This window comes from Tursiops truncatus, chromosome 16 (genome assembly GCF_011762595.2).
Source record: "Tursiops truncatus isolate mTurTru1 chromosome 16, mTurTru1.mat.Y, whole genome shotgun sequence".
NCBI classification, from domain to species: domain Eukaryota; kingdom Metazoa; phylum Chordata; class Mammalia; order Artiodactyla; family Delphinidae; genus Tursiops; species Tursiops truncatus.
In genome coordinates, this window is record NC_047049.1 from 45,387,064 (window position 1) to 45,401,434 (window position 14,371).

Genomic DNA, 14,371 nt, shown 5'->3' on the forward strand with positions numbered 1-14,371 from the left:
GTATGATGATTTTGCTATACTAAGGAAAAGGTTAGAGGCTACAGAGAACACTGCGAGTGGACATTAAAAATGCAGCATTCAATTTCTGAGCTTCAGTTTACAGTGTTGATGTTTGCTCATACTTCTTTTTCTTTTTTTAAAAAATAATCTCTGACTTTCAAAAAAGGATAGTCATTATTTCAAAGCATACTAATGGATTTAGAAAATTTTATCTTCAAAATGGCTTAATACCTACTCCTTCCTCCCCTCTCTCCCAAAGTAGTGTATTGTATAACAAATGAGTTCATGATACATTCTTAACTTTTAAAAATAAAAGAAAGAATCTGGTATTATTTTGTTTTGTGTGGGAGTGTATTATTTATTGCTACATAACAAACTACCTCAAAATTTAGTGGTTTAAAACAGGAAACTTTTATTATCGCAGTTTCTGTTGGGAATTTGGGAGCAGCTTAGCTGACTGGTACTGGCTCGGGATCTCTCTTGTGGTTTCAGTCAGGGTATTGGGCAGGGCTGCAGTCATCTGAAGGTTTGACTGAAGCTGGAGGAGCTACCTCTCAGCTGGCTCACTCACATGACTGCTGGCAGAAGGCCTTAGTTCCTTGCTGTGGGGCTCTCTGTAGGCTGATTGGGTATCCTCGTGACATGGTTGCTAAGTTCCCCAGAAAAAGCCACCCAAAGGAGAGAGGCAGGAAGAGGCAGTGCCTTTTTGACCTCGTTTCTGAAGGCACACACTATCGCTTTCACTATTTTTTCTCTGCATTAGAATTTAGTCAATAAATCTAGCTCATACTCAAGGAGAGGATAATTAGACTCTGCCTGTCAAGGGGGGAGAGTATCAAAGAATTTGTAGATGTAATTATAAGAGGTTGTTGGTTTGTTCTTCATAATTCTTTTCCTGTGTTTCTCGCAACAGTAGCTTGAATCGCCTCTCATTTATTTCTAGGGCCAGCCCCCTGGCTACATGGATGCTAGCCAGGTTTCTGCTAACACTGTTGATCCACAGGGGCCCTAGGGACATTTTGGGCAGAGCAATTTCTGAATGTGTAGGATGGTCCCACACATTGCAGTGTATCATTGGAACGGCACAAAAAACACAAGCATAGTCATTGGGGCAACCAAAAGCCATGTCCGAATGCCTGAGTCCAAATGTTGAGAACCACTGAATGTTTTTCCGTGTGCCATGTTTGTTAGCATTATACTGTGATATTTCCAATTTTAGGTAACTGTAATTTCACCTCATTAATTCATTGTGTCTGAAATAAGTTTTTCTATTGGGCAGAGAAAATATATTTTAAAACTCAACTTCTTGTTGTTTATGTTGGAAGTTATTTGCTTGCTTATGTTTCATGTTCATTCTTTTCTCTTTTTCTCCTTGCTTTTTTCCTTATGTAGTAAAATTTCTCACTACCTCTTAGGTTCTGCCCCTTGTGAAGCCTTTCCTACGTCTCCCAGCCAAAGTTTATCACTCCTGTAGCACTCGAATCATACTTATTATTATTAGCACATTATTTTGTAATTTATGTTTTTATATGTCTCCTCCCCTAGATTATATTCTCCCTGAAGGGGGATCATCTTTGTGTCCCCAGGTCTAACATAGTGCTTAATTAAATGCTTTTTAAATTCACTGTAGTTCATAATTAACCGAATATAGCCTTTAGATAGGAATCACTTTCTCCTCTTCTCTTCCCTTCATGCTTTAGAGAGAAGGTTTCCCTATTGTACTTAATGAGATATGCATTCAAAAGCACCCAAGTTTGTAATCTATAACAAGTCAGTGGGTGGAACCAAAATCAGATTTGCAGCTCCCATCTCTTTTTCCTGGCTTAAAACAACTATGTCTTTCCATTAGTGTACTAATGGGAGAACATTTTAATTTTGTCCTCTGTCCTCGACTAAAAGGTAAATCTCTGCTGTGAAAGTTAACATTTCAATTTGTTATCGAAATATATCTTTGGCAAGTTAAATTGCATATGTTGTTATTTAATGATTTATCATATTAATGTTCTCTAGGCCAAATCTAAAAGGTAAATTTTAGATTTATAAAAATTAAATTAAAGGAAACAAATTTTGGACATGAACTTTTTGAAAGATCTTCATTCATGCTTTTTTAAATTACTTAATTTTTTATACAGCAGGTCCTTATTAGTTATCTGTTTTATACATATTAGTGTATATATGTTAATCCCAATCTCCCAATTGATCCTACCCTCCCACTCCTTTCCCCCCAGGTGTCCATACGTTTGTTCACTACATCTGTGTCTCTATTTCTGCCTTGCAAACCAGTTCCTCTGTGCCATTTTTCTAGATTCCACGTATATGCGTTAATATACGATATTTGTTTTCCTCTTTCTGATTTACTCTGTATGACAGTCTCTAGGTCCATCCACATCTCTACAGATGACCCAATTTCGTTCCTTTGTATGGCTAATATTCCATTGTATATATTTACCACATCTTCTTATCCATTCGTCTGTCGACGGGCATTTAGGTTGCTTCCATGACCTGGCTATTGTAAATAGTGCTGCAATGAACATTGGGGTGCATGTGTCATTTTGAATTATGGTTTTCTCAGGGTATATGCCCAGTAGTGGGATTGCTGGGCCATATGGTAATTCTATTTTTAGTTTTTTAAGGAACCTCCATACTGTTCTCCATAGTGGCTGTATCAGTTTACATTCCCACCAGCAGTGCAAGAGGGTTCCCTTTTCTCCACATCCTCTCCAGCATTTGTTGTTTGTGGATCTTCTGATGATGCCCATTCTAACTGGTGTGAGGTGATACCTCATTGTAGTTTTGATTTGTATTTCTCTAATAATTAGTGATGTTGAGCAGCTTTTCATGTGCTTCTTGGCCATCTGTATGTCTTCTTTGGAGAAATGTCTATTTAGGTCTTCTTCCCATTTTTGGATTGGGTTGTTTGTTTTTTTAATATTGAGCTGCATGAGCTGTTTATATATTTTAGAGATTAATCCTTTGTCCATTGATTTGTTTGCACATATTTTCTCCCATTCTGAGACTTGTCTTTTCGTCTTGTTTATAATTTCCTTTGCTGTGCAAAAGCTTTTATTTTTCATTTCATTATTATGTTTATTTTTGTTTTTATTTCCATTACTCTACGAGGTGGGTCAAAAAAGATCTTGCTGTGATTTATGTCAAAGAGTGTTCTTCCTATGTTTTCGTCTAAAAGTTTTAGTGTCCAGTCTTACATTTAGGTCTTTAATCCATTTTCAGTTTATTTTTGTGTATGGTGTTAGGGAGTGTTCTAATTTCATTCTTTTACATGTAGCTGTCCAGTTTTCCCAGCATCACTTTTTTTTCCCCCCAATGTAACAGCTCCTTTACATTGCAGTGAAAATTGATTTGTATATTTTTTGCCTCTGAGTCCTTCCTTGTGGGATTTTTTTTATTATTATTCAAACAGAAGGTCACAAAAATTGTAATCATCCTCATCAGTTCACTCAGCCCCATGTAATTAATTTTTTTTATCTTGATCTTTTTTTAGCACTTTTATGAATTCATCAGTTTTCCATTAGAGTTCTGAAAATGCTTACTCATTCAGTTCAGCAGTATAGTCAGTTACCAGAAACCTGTACTTGTCAGAGTCTTTTCCATGAATTCCTTGAAGATGAAACCCTTTTATAGGAACATTTTTGCAAAAGCATCAGAGTACACCCAGAACTGTCTGTAAATGACAAAAGACTTAAAAATGACCATGGTTAAAGATTTGATGAAAGTTCATAATAATGCAATTGACAAGGAAGTATAGTTATTTCTGAGATATACATTTTAAAGTAATAACTAGAATTATGACTTATAACATTATACCAGAACATACAAGATTTTTAGAAATTTCATGTAATGTCTGAAACATTTATATTAACATATTTCCATACAAATAACCCAAAGAAAGTTTAGTATTAGTTGTTTTATTTGTTTGTTTTTTTATACTGCAGGTTCTTATTAGTCATCAATTTTACATACATCAGTGTATACATGTCAATCCCAATTGCCCAATTTAGCACACCACCATCCCCACTCCACCGCAGTTTTCCCCCCTTGGTGTCCATACGTTTGTTCTCTACATCTGTGTCTGAACTTCTGCCCTGCAAACCGGTTCATCTGTACCATTTTTCTAGGTTCCACATACATGCGTTAATATACAATATTTGTTTTTCTCTTTCTGACTTACTTCACTTTGTGGAACAGTCTTTAGATCCATCCACGTCTCAACAAATGACTCAATTTCGTTCCTTTTTATGGCTGATTAATATTCCATTGTATATATGTACCACAACTTCTTTATCCATTTGTCTGTCGATGGGCATTTAGGTTGCTTCCATTACCTGGCTATTGTAAGTAGTGCTGCAATGAACATTGGGGTGCATGTGTCTTTTTGAATTATGGTTTTCTTTGGGTATATGCCCAGTAGTGGGATTGCTGGATCATATGGTAATTCTATTTTTAGTTTTTTAAGGAACCTCCATACTGTTCTCCATAGTGGCTGTATCAGTTTACATTCCCACCAACAGTGCAAGAGGGTTCCCTTTTCTCCACATCCTCTCTAGCATTTGTTGTTTGTGGATCTTCTGATGATGCCCATTTTAACTGGTGTGAGATGATACCTCGTTGTTTTGATTTGCATTTCTCTAATAATTAGTGATGTTGAGCAGCTTTTCATGTGCTTCTTGGCCGTCTGTATGTCTTCTTTGGAGAAATGTCTGTTTAGGTCTTCTGCCCATTTTTGGATTGGGTTGTTTGTTTCTTTAATATTGAACTGCGTGAGCTGTTTATATATTTTGGAGATTAATCCTTTGTCCATTGATTCATTTGCAAATATTTTCTCCCATTCTGAGGGTTGTCTTTTGGTCTTGTTTATGGTTTCCTTTGCTGTGCAAAAGCTTTGAAGTTTCATTAGGTCACATTTGTTTATTTTTGTTTTTATTTCCATTACTCTAGGAGGTGGGTCCAAAAAGATCTTGCTGTGATTTATGTCAAGGAGCGTTCTTCCAATGTTTTCCTCTAAGAGTTTTATAGTGTCCGGTCTTACATTTAGGTCTCGAATCCATTTTGAGTTTATTTTTGTGTATGGTGTTAGGGAGTGTTCTAATTTCATTCTTTTACATGTAGCTGTCCAGTTTTCCCAGCACCACTTATTGAAGAGACCCTCTTTTCTCCATTGTATATCCTTGCCTCCTTTGTCATAGATTAGTTGACCATAGGTGCGTGGGTTTACCTCTGGGCTTTCTGTCCTGTTCCATTGATCTATATTTCTGTTTTTGTGCCAGTACCATATTGTCTTGATTACTGTAGCTTTGTAAAGTGTAGTCTGAAGTCAGTGAGTCTTATTCCTCCAGCTCTGTATTTTTCCCTCAAGATTGCTTTGGCTATTAGGGGTCTTTTGTGTCTCCATACAAATTTTAAGATTTTTTTTGTTCAGGTTCTGTAAAAATTGTCATTGGTTATTTGATAGGGATTGCATTGAATCTGTAGATTGCTTTCAGTATGGTCATTTTCACAATATTGATTCTTCTAATATAAGAACATGGTATATCTCTCCATCTGTTTGTGTCATCTTTGATTTCTTTCATCAGTGTCTTACAGTTTTCTGAGTACAGGTCTTTTACCTCCTTAGGTAGGTTTATTCCTAGGTATTTTATTCTTTTTGTTGCAAGGGTGAATGGGATTGTTTCCTTAATTTCTCTTTCTGATGAGAGGTCTTCATTCATATTAACCAGTGTCTTATTTTACCTAGCTGAGTGCTCGATGATAAGATTTACATCCTCTAGTTTTCCCCAAGTATTAGCTTTCAGGCATTTCTCCTCACCAGGAGAACAAATAACTTATTATATTTTAAATTATATTTATTTAGTTATTTGGGAAACAAGAAATGTTTGTGTTTTAAGTCCATTAAGCCTAAAATCATTTTTGTGGATAACCTGGTAAATGGTAGTTAAAAACTCATTTCTTACTAAAACCAAGGAACAGTGTGCTTTAAGCCATTGATACTTTGTCACCTTTTCTAAACTCATGGCTGGGCTGTAAATAAATGTATAGGAAGGAAAATGAAGATCAATATGAGCTCTCTATTGCTTCTTTCTTAGAACTGGTGTTTGCTAAGGCCTAAAAGGAGAGAATTTTGGATACCCTAATGAAAATAAATTCTTGATATTTCCTGTTTGTTTACTTTTGTATTTTCCCAAGGCAAATAGTTGAACAGCAAGTTTAGCATTTTCTTTTTCTAGCAAACTCTTATTCTAGCAATGATGTATGTTTTCTGTTAGAGAAAAGCTAATTGTTATAGTTGATTTGTCTTGCCTGCCTTTCCTCAGTTTCATTTTGAGTGTTGATTCCTGAGATGTGATCAGGACAGTTCTCTATGCATACTGTTTTGAATTAAAGTAGATATCCAGGATTCTTAGTTCTGACTTATTAAATGGAATAGGAAAAGCGTCCCTAAATATTATGTTGGAGCATTTTGAAGCTTAACAACTGATGTAAATTGGCAGTTGGTCTTTGGCTTTCCCAGCATGACTTTAAAAACATACAGTTTAAACATTTAAAACAGAATAAAACTCACTGAACGTAATACTCAGGTCCTGTGGAATACACTAAAAATAAAAGGTTAGTCAGTTTGGGTTTGGTATAACTTGAAGACATTTCAGATGTAAAAAACTTGAGGGAGAAATGTCCTGCATCTTCCTTGACTTGAAATGATTATGTAGGAAATGCCTATATTCTTACAGGTTATACATAAATAAGTCTGTGTACACATGTTCCATTAATTGCTTTAATAAAATTAGATTTGGGTCTTATAAATTGTCAATGAGAAGTGTGATTCAAAATTAGAAGGAAAAGACTTATTTATTGAATTATTTTCCTTAGTTCATTTTCTTTAGGACTGAATAGAAAAATTGCTCTGTCCAATAATCTTTAATATAAGTGAGAACAAAATTTAGCATATGCAGTAGTAGCTAAACTCAACATTACATTTTTCTGTTCCATCCTTTGTTTTAATTTTTCATTACATGTGTAATGTGTTTTTATTTCTTACTTGCTAAAGGAATCTCGTTTTTCATTAATACAAGTAATGTTTTGTGTTCTCTTCACTGTCATTATTATTGATTAGAAATCTGCACTTTGTCAAACAAGTACATTTTCCCAATCATCCTTGATGAACTGCTCTTGACTTCAACAGTATTGCTGATTTAAGGATTCAAGAGTGGCCTGAAATTATTCCTACCTTAATTTAGCAAATGCAATTTGGTGCCTCTGCTTTTGAAATTGCTAAACTAATTATTGCTCTTCTTGTCTGTATTTGTGTTTCCTCTATCAGCCAATACCGCTCCTGAAACAGAAGATGAATCATTCCATCACAATGTCACAGGAACAGATTGCTAGTCTTTTAGCTAATGCTTTCTTCTGCACATTTCCACGGCGCAATGCTAAGATGAAATCGGAGTATTCTAGTTATCCAGATATTAACTTCAATCGGTATGTTTTCAGCGAACCCCTTTTTAACATTAAAATGGAGGGTTGGCATTGAGTGATTTGCCAAACATTTTATGTACAATTATCTAATTTAATCTTTACAATACAGTGAGTTAAGTGATATTTTTGCTATTTTGCAGGCAAGATAATTAAAGTTCATGGTTAACAAAACTTGCTTTGGGTCCAGGAGCCAGTAAGTCACAGAGCTAAAGTTTAGTCTCAGGTCTGTCTTACTCCAACGCACATGTTCTTTCCACTCTGTCAGGTTGTCCTCCTCCTCTAAGTGCCCTGAATTCCTTATGCCTGTTCCGTGTGATTATTTAGTCACAGAACATTTGTTGTACATTATATTCTTTGTATGCTGAAATAATGTTAAAGCTGGAGTGAGTACGAGTACTCCTTTCTGTAAAGTGTGAGTTTAGAGTCATGAGACTGACTGTCTTATGAGACTTGAAAATACAGTTCTTAAGACAAAAAGCAAAAGTGAAAGTTGACTTTGACTTTTTATAGACATGATTAATTTATTAATCTAATATTTTTTAAAAGGAAGACAAAATAATGTTTAACTTATTTGATTAAAGTAATGTGTTGTGAAGGTTGATAAAGTTTTAGATTCTAACCATTTTCCCACATTATTACTTTCTCCATCATTTACACAAAAACATTGTAAAATCTTCTTGGCAAATGATTATTGTTTTTTTCCTCCCTCCAACCCCCCCCTCCACCCCCTATCTCTGTTTTTCACCTGAGAATTGTCTTTATGGGATCTGTGAGTAAAATGTGAGGTTTTTTCCCCCTAATGTCAGGAGCGGGCCTTCAGAAAATTGTTCCAGTATATGCTCCTCTTTCCCAGTAGACTGTGTGTAATGTCCTCCTCCATTACCTCCCTCTAATCCCCATCTCCTGCCTCTGAGGGGTGGGGCAGTGTGGACAGGGTACAGAGAAGGAGATGTAGTGATGGAGCAAAGTCACATGACTTTGCTCAAAGTTGACAGAGTTCTGTTTGCTGTTTTGTTTTTGTGTTCAAAGTTGATTGGTGTGGTAATGCCACTTATTTTAGTTTACCTTTTTAATGTTATCTCGTTAAAAACTTTATTTCTAATGAATTTTAGGTGTGTAAAAAAGTTGCAGAAATAGTACTGAGAGATCTCGAATACAACTCTCCTTAACTTCCCCTTATGTTAATATTACTATGTAACCATACTTTGTAACCATAGTAAAGTTATCAAAACCAGGAAATCAACATTGGTATAATACTGTTAACTGAACTACAGACCTTATTTGAATTCCAAGAGTTTTTTGGGTTTTTTTGTTTTGTTTTGTTTTTTTGCGGTAGGCAGGCCTCTCTCACTGTTGTGGCCTCTCCCGTTGCGGAGCACAGGCTCCGGACGTGCAGGCTCAGCGGCCATGGCTCACAGGCCTAGCCGATCCGCGGCATGTGGGATCTTCCTGGACCGGGGCACGAACCCATGTCCCCTGCATCGGCAGGCGGACTCTCAACCACTGTGCCACCAGGGAAGCCCTCCAAAAGTTTTTGTACTGTATTTTTCTGATCCAGTATCCCACACTGTGTTTACAGTAGTCCCCTCTTTTTTTTAAAAGACCATTTATTTAATTTATTTTAAAAAATTTTTATATTTATTTATTTATTTGGTTGTGTGGGGTGTTAGTTGCAGCAGGCGGGCGCCTTAGTTGCAGCACATGGTCTCCTTAGTTGTGGCATATGGGCTCCTTAGTTGTGGCATGCATACTCTTAGTTGTGGCATGCATGTGGGATCTAGTTCCCTGACCAGGGATTGAACTTGGGCCCACTGCACTGGGAGCGTGGAGTCTTATCCACTACACCACCAGGGAAGTCCCTACAGTAGTCCCTTCTTATCTGTGGCTCGCTTTCCATGGTTTCAGTTACCTACAGTCAACCACAGTCTGAAAATATTAAATGGAAAATTCCAAACAATTCGTAAGTTTTAAATTGCACACCATTCTGAGTAGCATGATGGAATCTTGTACCGTCCCACTGCTTCCCATCCAGGACATGAATCATCCCTTTGTCCAGTGTATCCCACCTGTTAGTCACTTAGTAGCCTGACTTGGTTATCAGATCAGCTATTGAGGCATCGCAGTGCTTGTGTTCAAGTAACCCTTATTTTACTTAATAATGGACCCCAAGCAGAGGAGTAGTGATGATGGCAGTTGGGATATGACAAAGAAAAGCTGTAAAGTGCTTCTGTCCATGGAATTAAGAAGAAGGAAAAAGAAATTTATGGTAGTTTTGCTGTTACACCTCAAACTGCACAAGTTATGGCCAATGTGTGTGATAAGTGCTTAGTTAAGATGGAAAAGGCATTAAATATGTACAATAGGATATTTTGAAAGCTAAAGACCACATTCACATAACTTGTATTACAGTATATTAGTATAATTGTTCTACTTTATTATAGTTATTGTTGTTAATGTCTTACTATGCCTAATTTATAAATTAAACTTTATCATTAGGTATATATCTGTAGGGAAAAGCATAGTATACATAGGGTTCCATATTGTCCAAGGTTTCAGGCAGCCACTGGGGAGTCTTGGATTTCCTACAGGTAAGGGGGGACTACTGTAGTTTTCTAAGTCTCCTCTACCCTGTTATTTCATTTTTCCTTTTCTTTCATGACTTTGACACTTTTGAAGACTACTCCTCAGTTATTTTGTAGTATGTTCTTCAGTCGGGTTTGACTGACATTTTTTTCACAAATGGAGTGAGGTCACTGAATTTTTGACAGAAATAGCAGAGAACTGATGTTGTGTCCTTTTCGGTGCATCATATCAGTGGGCTCTTTTAAAAAAAATAAATAATTTTGTTTATTTATCTATTTTTGGCTGTGTTGGGTCTTCGTTGCTTTGCGCAGGCTTTTTCTCTGGTTCTCTGGGGCAAGCGGGGGCTATTCTTTGTTGCGGTGAGCAGGCTTCTCATTGCGGTGGCTTCTCTTGTTGCACAGCATGGGCTCTAGGCACATGGGCTTCAGTAGTTGTGGCACATGGGCTCAGTAGTTGTGGCTTACGGGCTCTAGAGCACAGGCTCAGTAGTTGTGGAGCACGGGCTTAGTTGTTCCGTGGCATGTGGGATCTTCCTGGACCAAGGTTCGAACCCATGTCTGCTGTGTTGGCAGGCGGATTCTTAACCCCTGCACCACCAGGGAAGCCCTATAGCCTCTTTTTGAATGAATCAGATTAATAGTTTTTTACATCATAGGTAGTCAGAAATTAGAATTATCCCTAGAAATAATTCTTGATCTGTTAAGAATTATTTCCAGTCCAGAATGACCATGAGGGATTTAAGCTTGCAGTACCCCGGTAGCATTTTTACCAAATAAGAGTTTAAGTAGGTAGGTCTGTTGAAGATTTGAAACCAGGCATGCTCTTGTCTTCCTGGCTGATGGATGTTCTTTTGGTCACCAGAACACTGAAAATTAATTAAGGCAGGTGAAACCTGTGGTAGTTTCCACAGTTGTTTTAGGGAATCCTCAACAGTCAGGATGTCTGCACTTGTCTCTCAGTGAGATGAATGTGTTTTCATAACCCGAAAACAGCCAACAACCGCAACTATTCGCGATCATTGATGCTGTCTATTGGCAGCTCACTTTGATTTTCTATCTCTGGAAGTTTCTAGTTGGGAAGCTTCTATACTAATAGGTTCAGTGAGAGTAAATGACTTGTAGCAGAAGTGGGACTTGAACACTGTCTTCTGTTCGAACTCATTGCTGTTTTGTTATGTCTCACTTCCTCTCAAGAGCAAAATGCTCTGCGTGCACTCCAGAAATGAAAAACAACCAGTAGTTTCCCTTTTTCGTGTGGCTTATGAAAGATGAACTACCTAATTTGATGAGCCATTTGGTAAGCAGATTATGGAGCATTTTGTTGTTGTCATGTTTTCTTTTTTGCATAATTGCTGTTTATGATTATAGTTTCTGCCAGTTAGGAGTTGTGTGTGTGTGTGAGTGTATTTAGTCTCCAAAGGCTAGCCAGTTGATTGAATAAGAAAAATAGTAAGAGTTTGTGGTGGCAAGCTGATGTCAATAAATTGAATAGGTCTTCCCTTTTTTATTTATCCTTGTGTTCTTCCAGCCCTGCTTAGTTATGTTAAATTTCCCTGACCTTTTCCCCTGCTTGCCTTTCAGGGCCTAAACATTCTTATAAAGGCTTCCAATGTGATTAGCATCGATGCTTCTGAGATTGCTTAGAAACTGATGGTCAGAGATTAATTGTGGGTTGCAACAGTGGTCAGCCCAGGAGGCTTTTACATCTGTCTCTTCCGTGGATTGAAAATGCTGTCAGGGCCATATGGCACAGTGCTTCACAGAAAAGCCAAGAATGACTTTCTGGCTGGGTTCCGGATTATCATTTGCTTCCACTTTAAAGTGGAGGTTATAGTGCTTTAGGTTTGATTTACTGTATACTAATAGGATTAATCCTTAACTTGAAATCACACGGGAGTATGTGTGTGTCTAGAATCCAATTCTAGTAATGTTATCAATATTCCATTCAGGGAAGGATTTTATTAAACTATGTTTCTCTTTATATGTATGGAAAGAAAAACACCAGTTAATAAGTAGCTGACCCTTGATTGACTTATTCCCTTGAAAATAAAAGTTTTGTTTAGAACAAGAGTGAGGTTGCCTAACTGGCTTTTTCTGTTTATTTTCTTTAATAATCTGTAATTATCATTTGGTTAAATGCTAAAATGTCTTCCCTACGTGTGGAGGGGTTATTATGGCCTAGTTTATGTGCATGTTTACATGCACGCCTGCTGACTCAAAATATGCCTTCAAATATACATACCCAGGGATCCAGGGATTTCCCTGGCAGTCCAGTGGTTAAGACTCCATGCTTCTACTGCAGGGGGTGCGGGTTCGATCCATGGTCTTGAAACAGATCCCACATCACGTGCAGCACAGCAAAAAAAAAAAAAAAAAAACCCAGGACTTGAAAATCTAAATTAACAACAACAACAAAAAATGGTGTTGAGAAGTTAAAAAAAAACTGGGATGGTGCTTGATTATTATGAGAAGGTCTCATTCTCTCTGAGTCTCTGTCTTTTTCTGTTTGTCTCTCTGCGTGTCTTTCTCTGCGAGTTTCTGTCTCTCATACCCTCTTCTGTCTTCAACCCAACTTCTGTCTCTTTCTCTTCTCTCTGTCTTGTCAGCCCCATCTTTCTGTCTCTTCCTTTCTCGGGCTCTGTCCTCTTTCCCTTTGTCTATCTCCCCATCACCACCACCCCTCCCCCTGCCACCACCCCAAACGCTGTCCTTCAGATAGTACATCACTCTTGTGGCTTTCTCTCATGCAGATTGCGTGTGTTTTTATGTTATTTTCACTTGCTTCCATACCAGAATAACTCATTTTATTTAGGTGGCTATTCGTGGTACTTTAAAATTTTACAAAGCGAAATCTGAGAATTGATGCAAAGATTTTAAACCTGCTTCATCTTGCCTTATTTTCTACCTCCCTGTTGTGTCCCAGACGCCACCCCACACACACTTCTCCATCAGGAAGATGGAAAGCGTATTTGGTTGCATAGTGATTTGAAATTAGACTTGGAGCAATGAAGAAAGAGAATGCATTGAGATTCTGCTTGATTTGTACCTATAAGATTTGGACCTGTAAAATAAACAGTAGTGCTCATTTGTAGTGGGTGATAATAACAGACATATAATCTTTCCAGGAAAGTCCATATTGCTAAGGTAATAAATATGCAGTCCCAAGAGTCTCCTAAGGTTAATAATTTGCCATCATGGTTATTAAATATGTTAACTTTTATGTGATTTTATAAATAAATGATCACATGCTGAAGCTAGGGATGCTTTTTACATTTGGGGGAATTATTTCTTAAGGGCAATAGCCATTTTCACTCATTATGCAACAGCTCTACGAAGAGGAACTTTTTCCCCTTAATTGAGTTGTATAGTAAGTACATCAGTTCATCTCTAAAAAAAGGTGATAGCTGCCTTTGTATTTATCCTGATTCCCTCTACTAAGAAGTAAACCTAGAAAGGGATTTTGCAATGGATCCCAAGGTATTCATTCGGTAAATCATATTTATTTGATACAGGATGTTTAATTAAACTGCCAAGTGGCTTCTTCATTTTGACTGTCATTTTGATTTAAACAAGCTCTATTCTGGCTGACATTTTGCAGAAGAAACTGAACTGAAACCTGTGTTTGCAAAGATTTTCTTTCAGCAGGCAGCTGGATTTTAAGAGTATTTGTTATAAACATTTTAGAAAATACAGTCTTTTAGATGAGAAAAAATTTTCACACAGGCACTCAAACTACTTTTAAACATTAATTAGATTTCAGATTTCGTTAAAATGCTTTCTGACATTTAGCGTTCTTTTCAGGAAATAAGTATTCATGTAAATTGTTTTCTCAGAAATTGACCCTGAATAAAGAATTTCAGATCATTGGAAACAGGATCATTTGAAATCTACATTTCCTTCCCTTTTCCTAATTCATTTCATTTGCTCAATAGGATTTTCTCATAGAATTAACTTTTCCCTCTCTGCATAGTTACATAAGCTTGTTTTTCTAATCATGAAAAATTTTACCCATTTCGGCACTTATTAAAGTGGACTTTTACTTGAAGGGTTTCTGGTTTTAGAGCAAGAGTATATGACTAGAAGCAGATGACTAATACTTCATCGTTTATAGCCATAGAATTTCTTTGCAATTTTTAAATACCTTTGTAAAGCTAGATCTTGTGCCTGAAAGCATGCTTTTGTGTTAGAAATCTTTTGGTGAACTACTTACTGAGGTCATATGCTTTCAAAGCCTTACTTTTCTTTCCTCAGGATAAATTGCATTATGTGTTACCAATAACAATGCCATGTCATTTCAAAGA

At 36.9% G+C, this 14,371-nt stretch overlaps 1 protein-coding gene across 5 annotated transcripts in view; it reads left to right on the forward strand.

The window, feature by feature from the left end:
* PARG (poly(ADP-ribose) glycohydrolase) overlaps positions 1-14,371 on the forward strand; it is a 113,180-nt gene that overhangs the window by 49,972 nt on the left and 48,837 nt on the right. For all 5 annotated transcript variants that reach the window (XM_033841668.2, XM_019929484.3, XM_019929407.3 and 2 more), the window contains one exon: positions 7,334-7,491. In XM_033841668.2, coding sequence (XP_033697559.1) covers positions 7,334-7,491 — 158 coding nt within the window. The remainder of the gene's footprint in view (positions 1-7,333; positions 7,492-14,371) is intronic.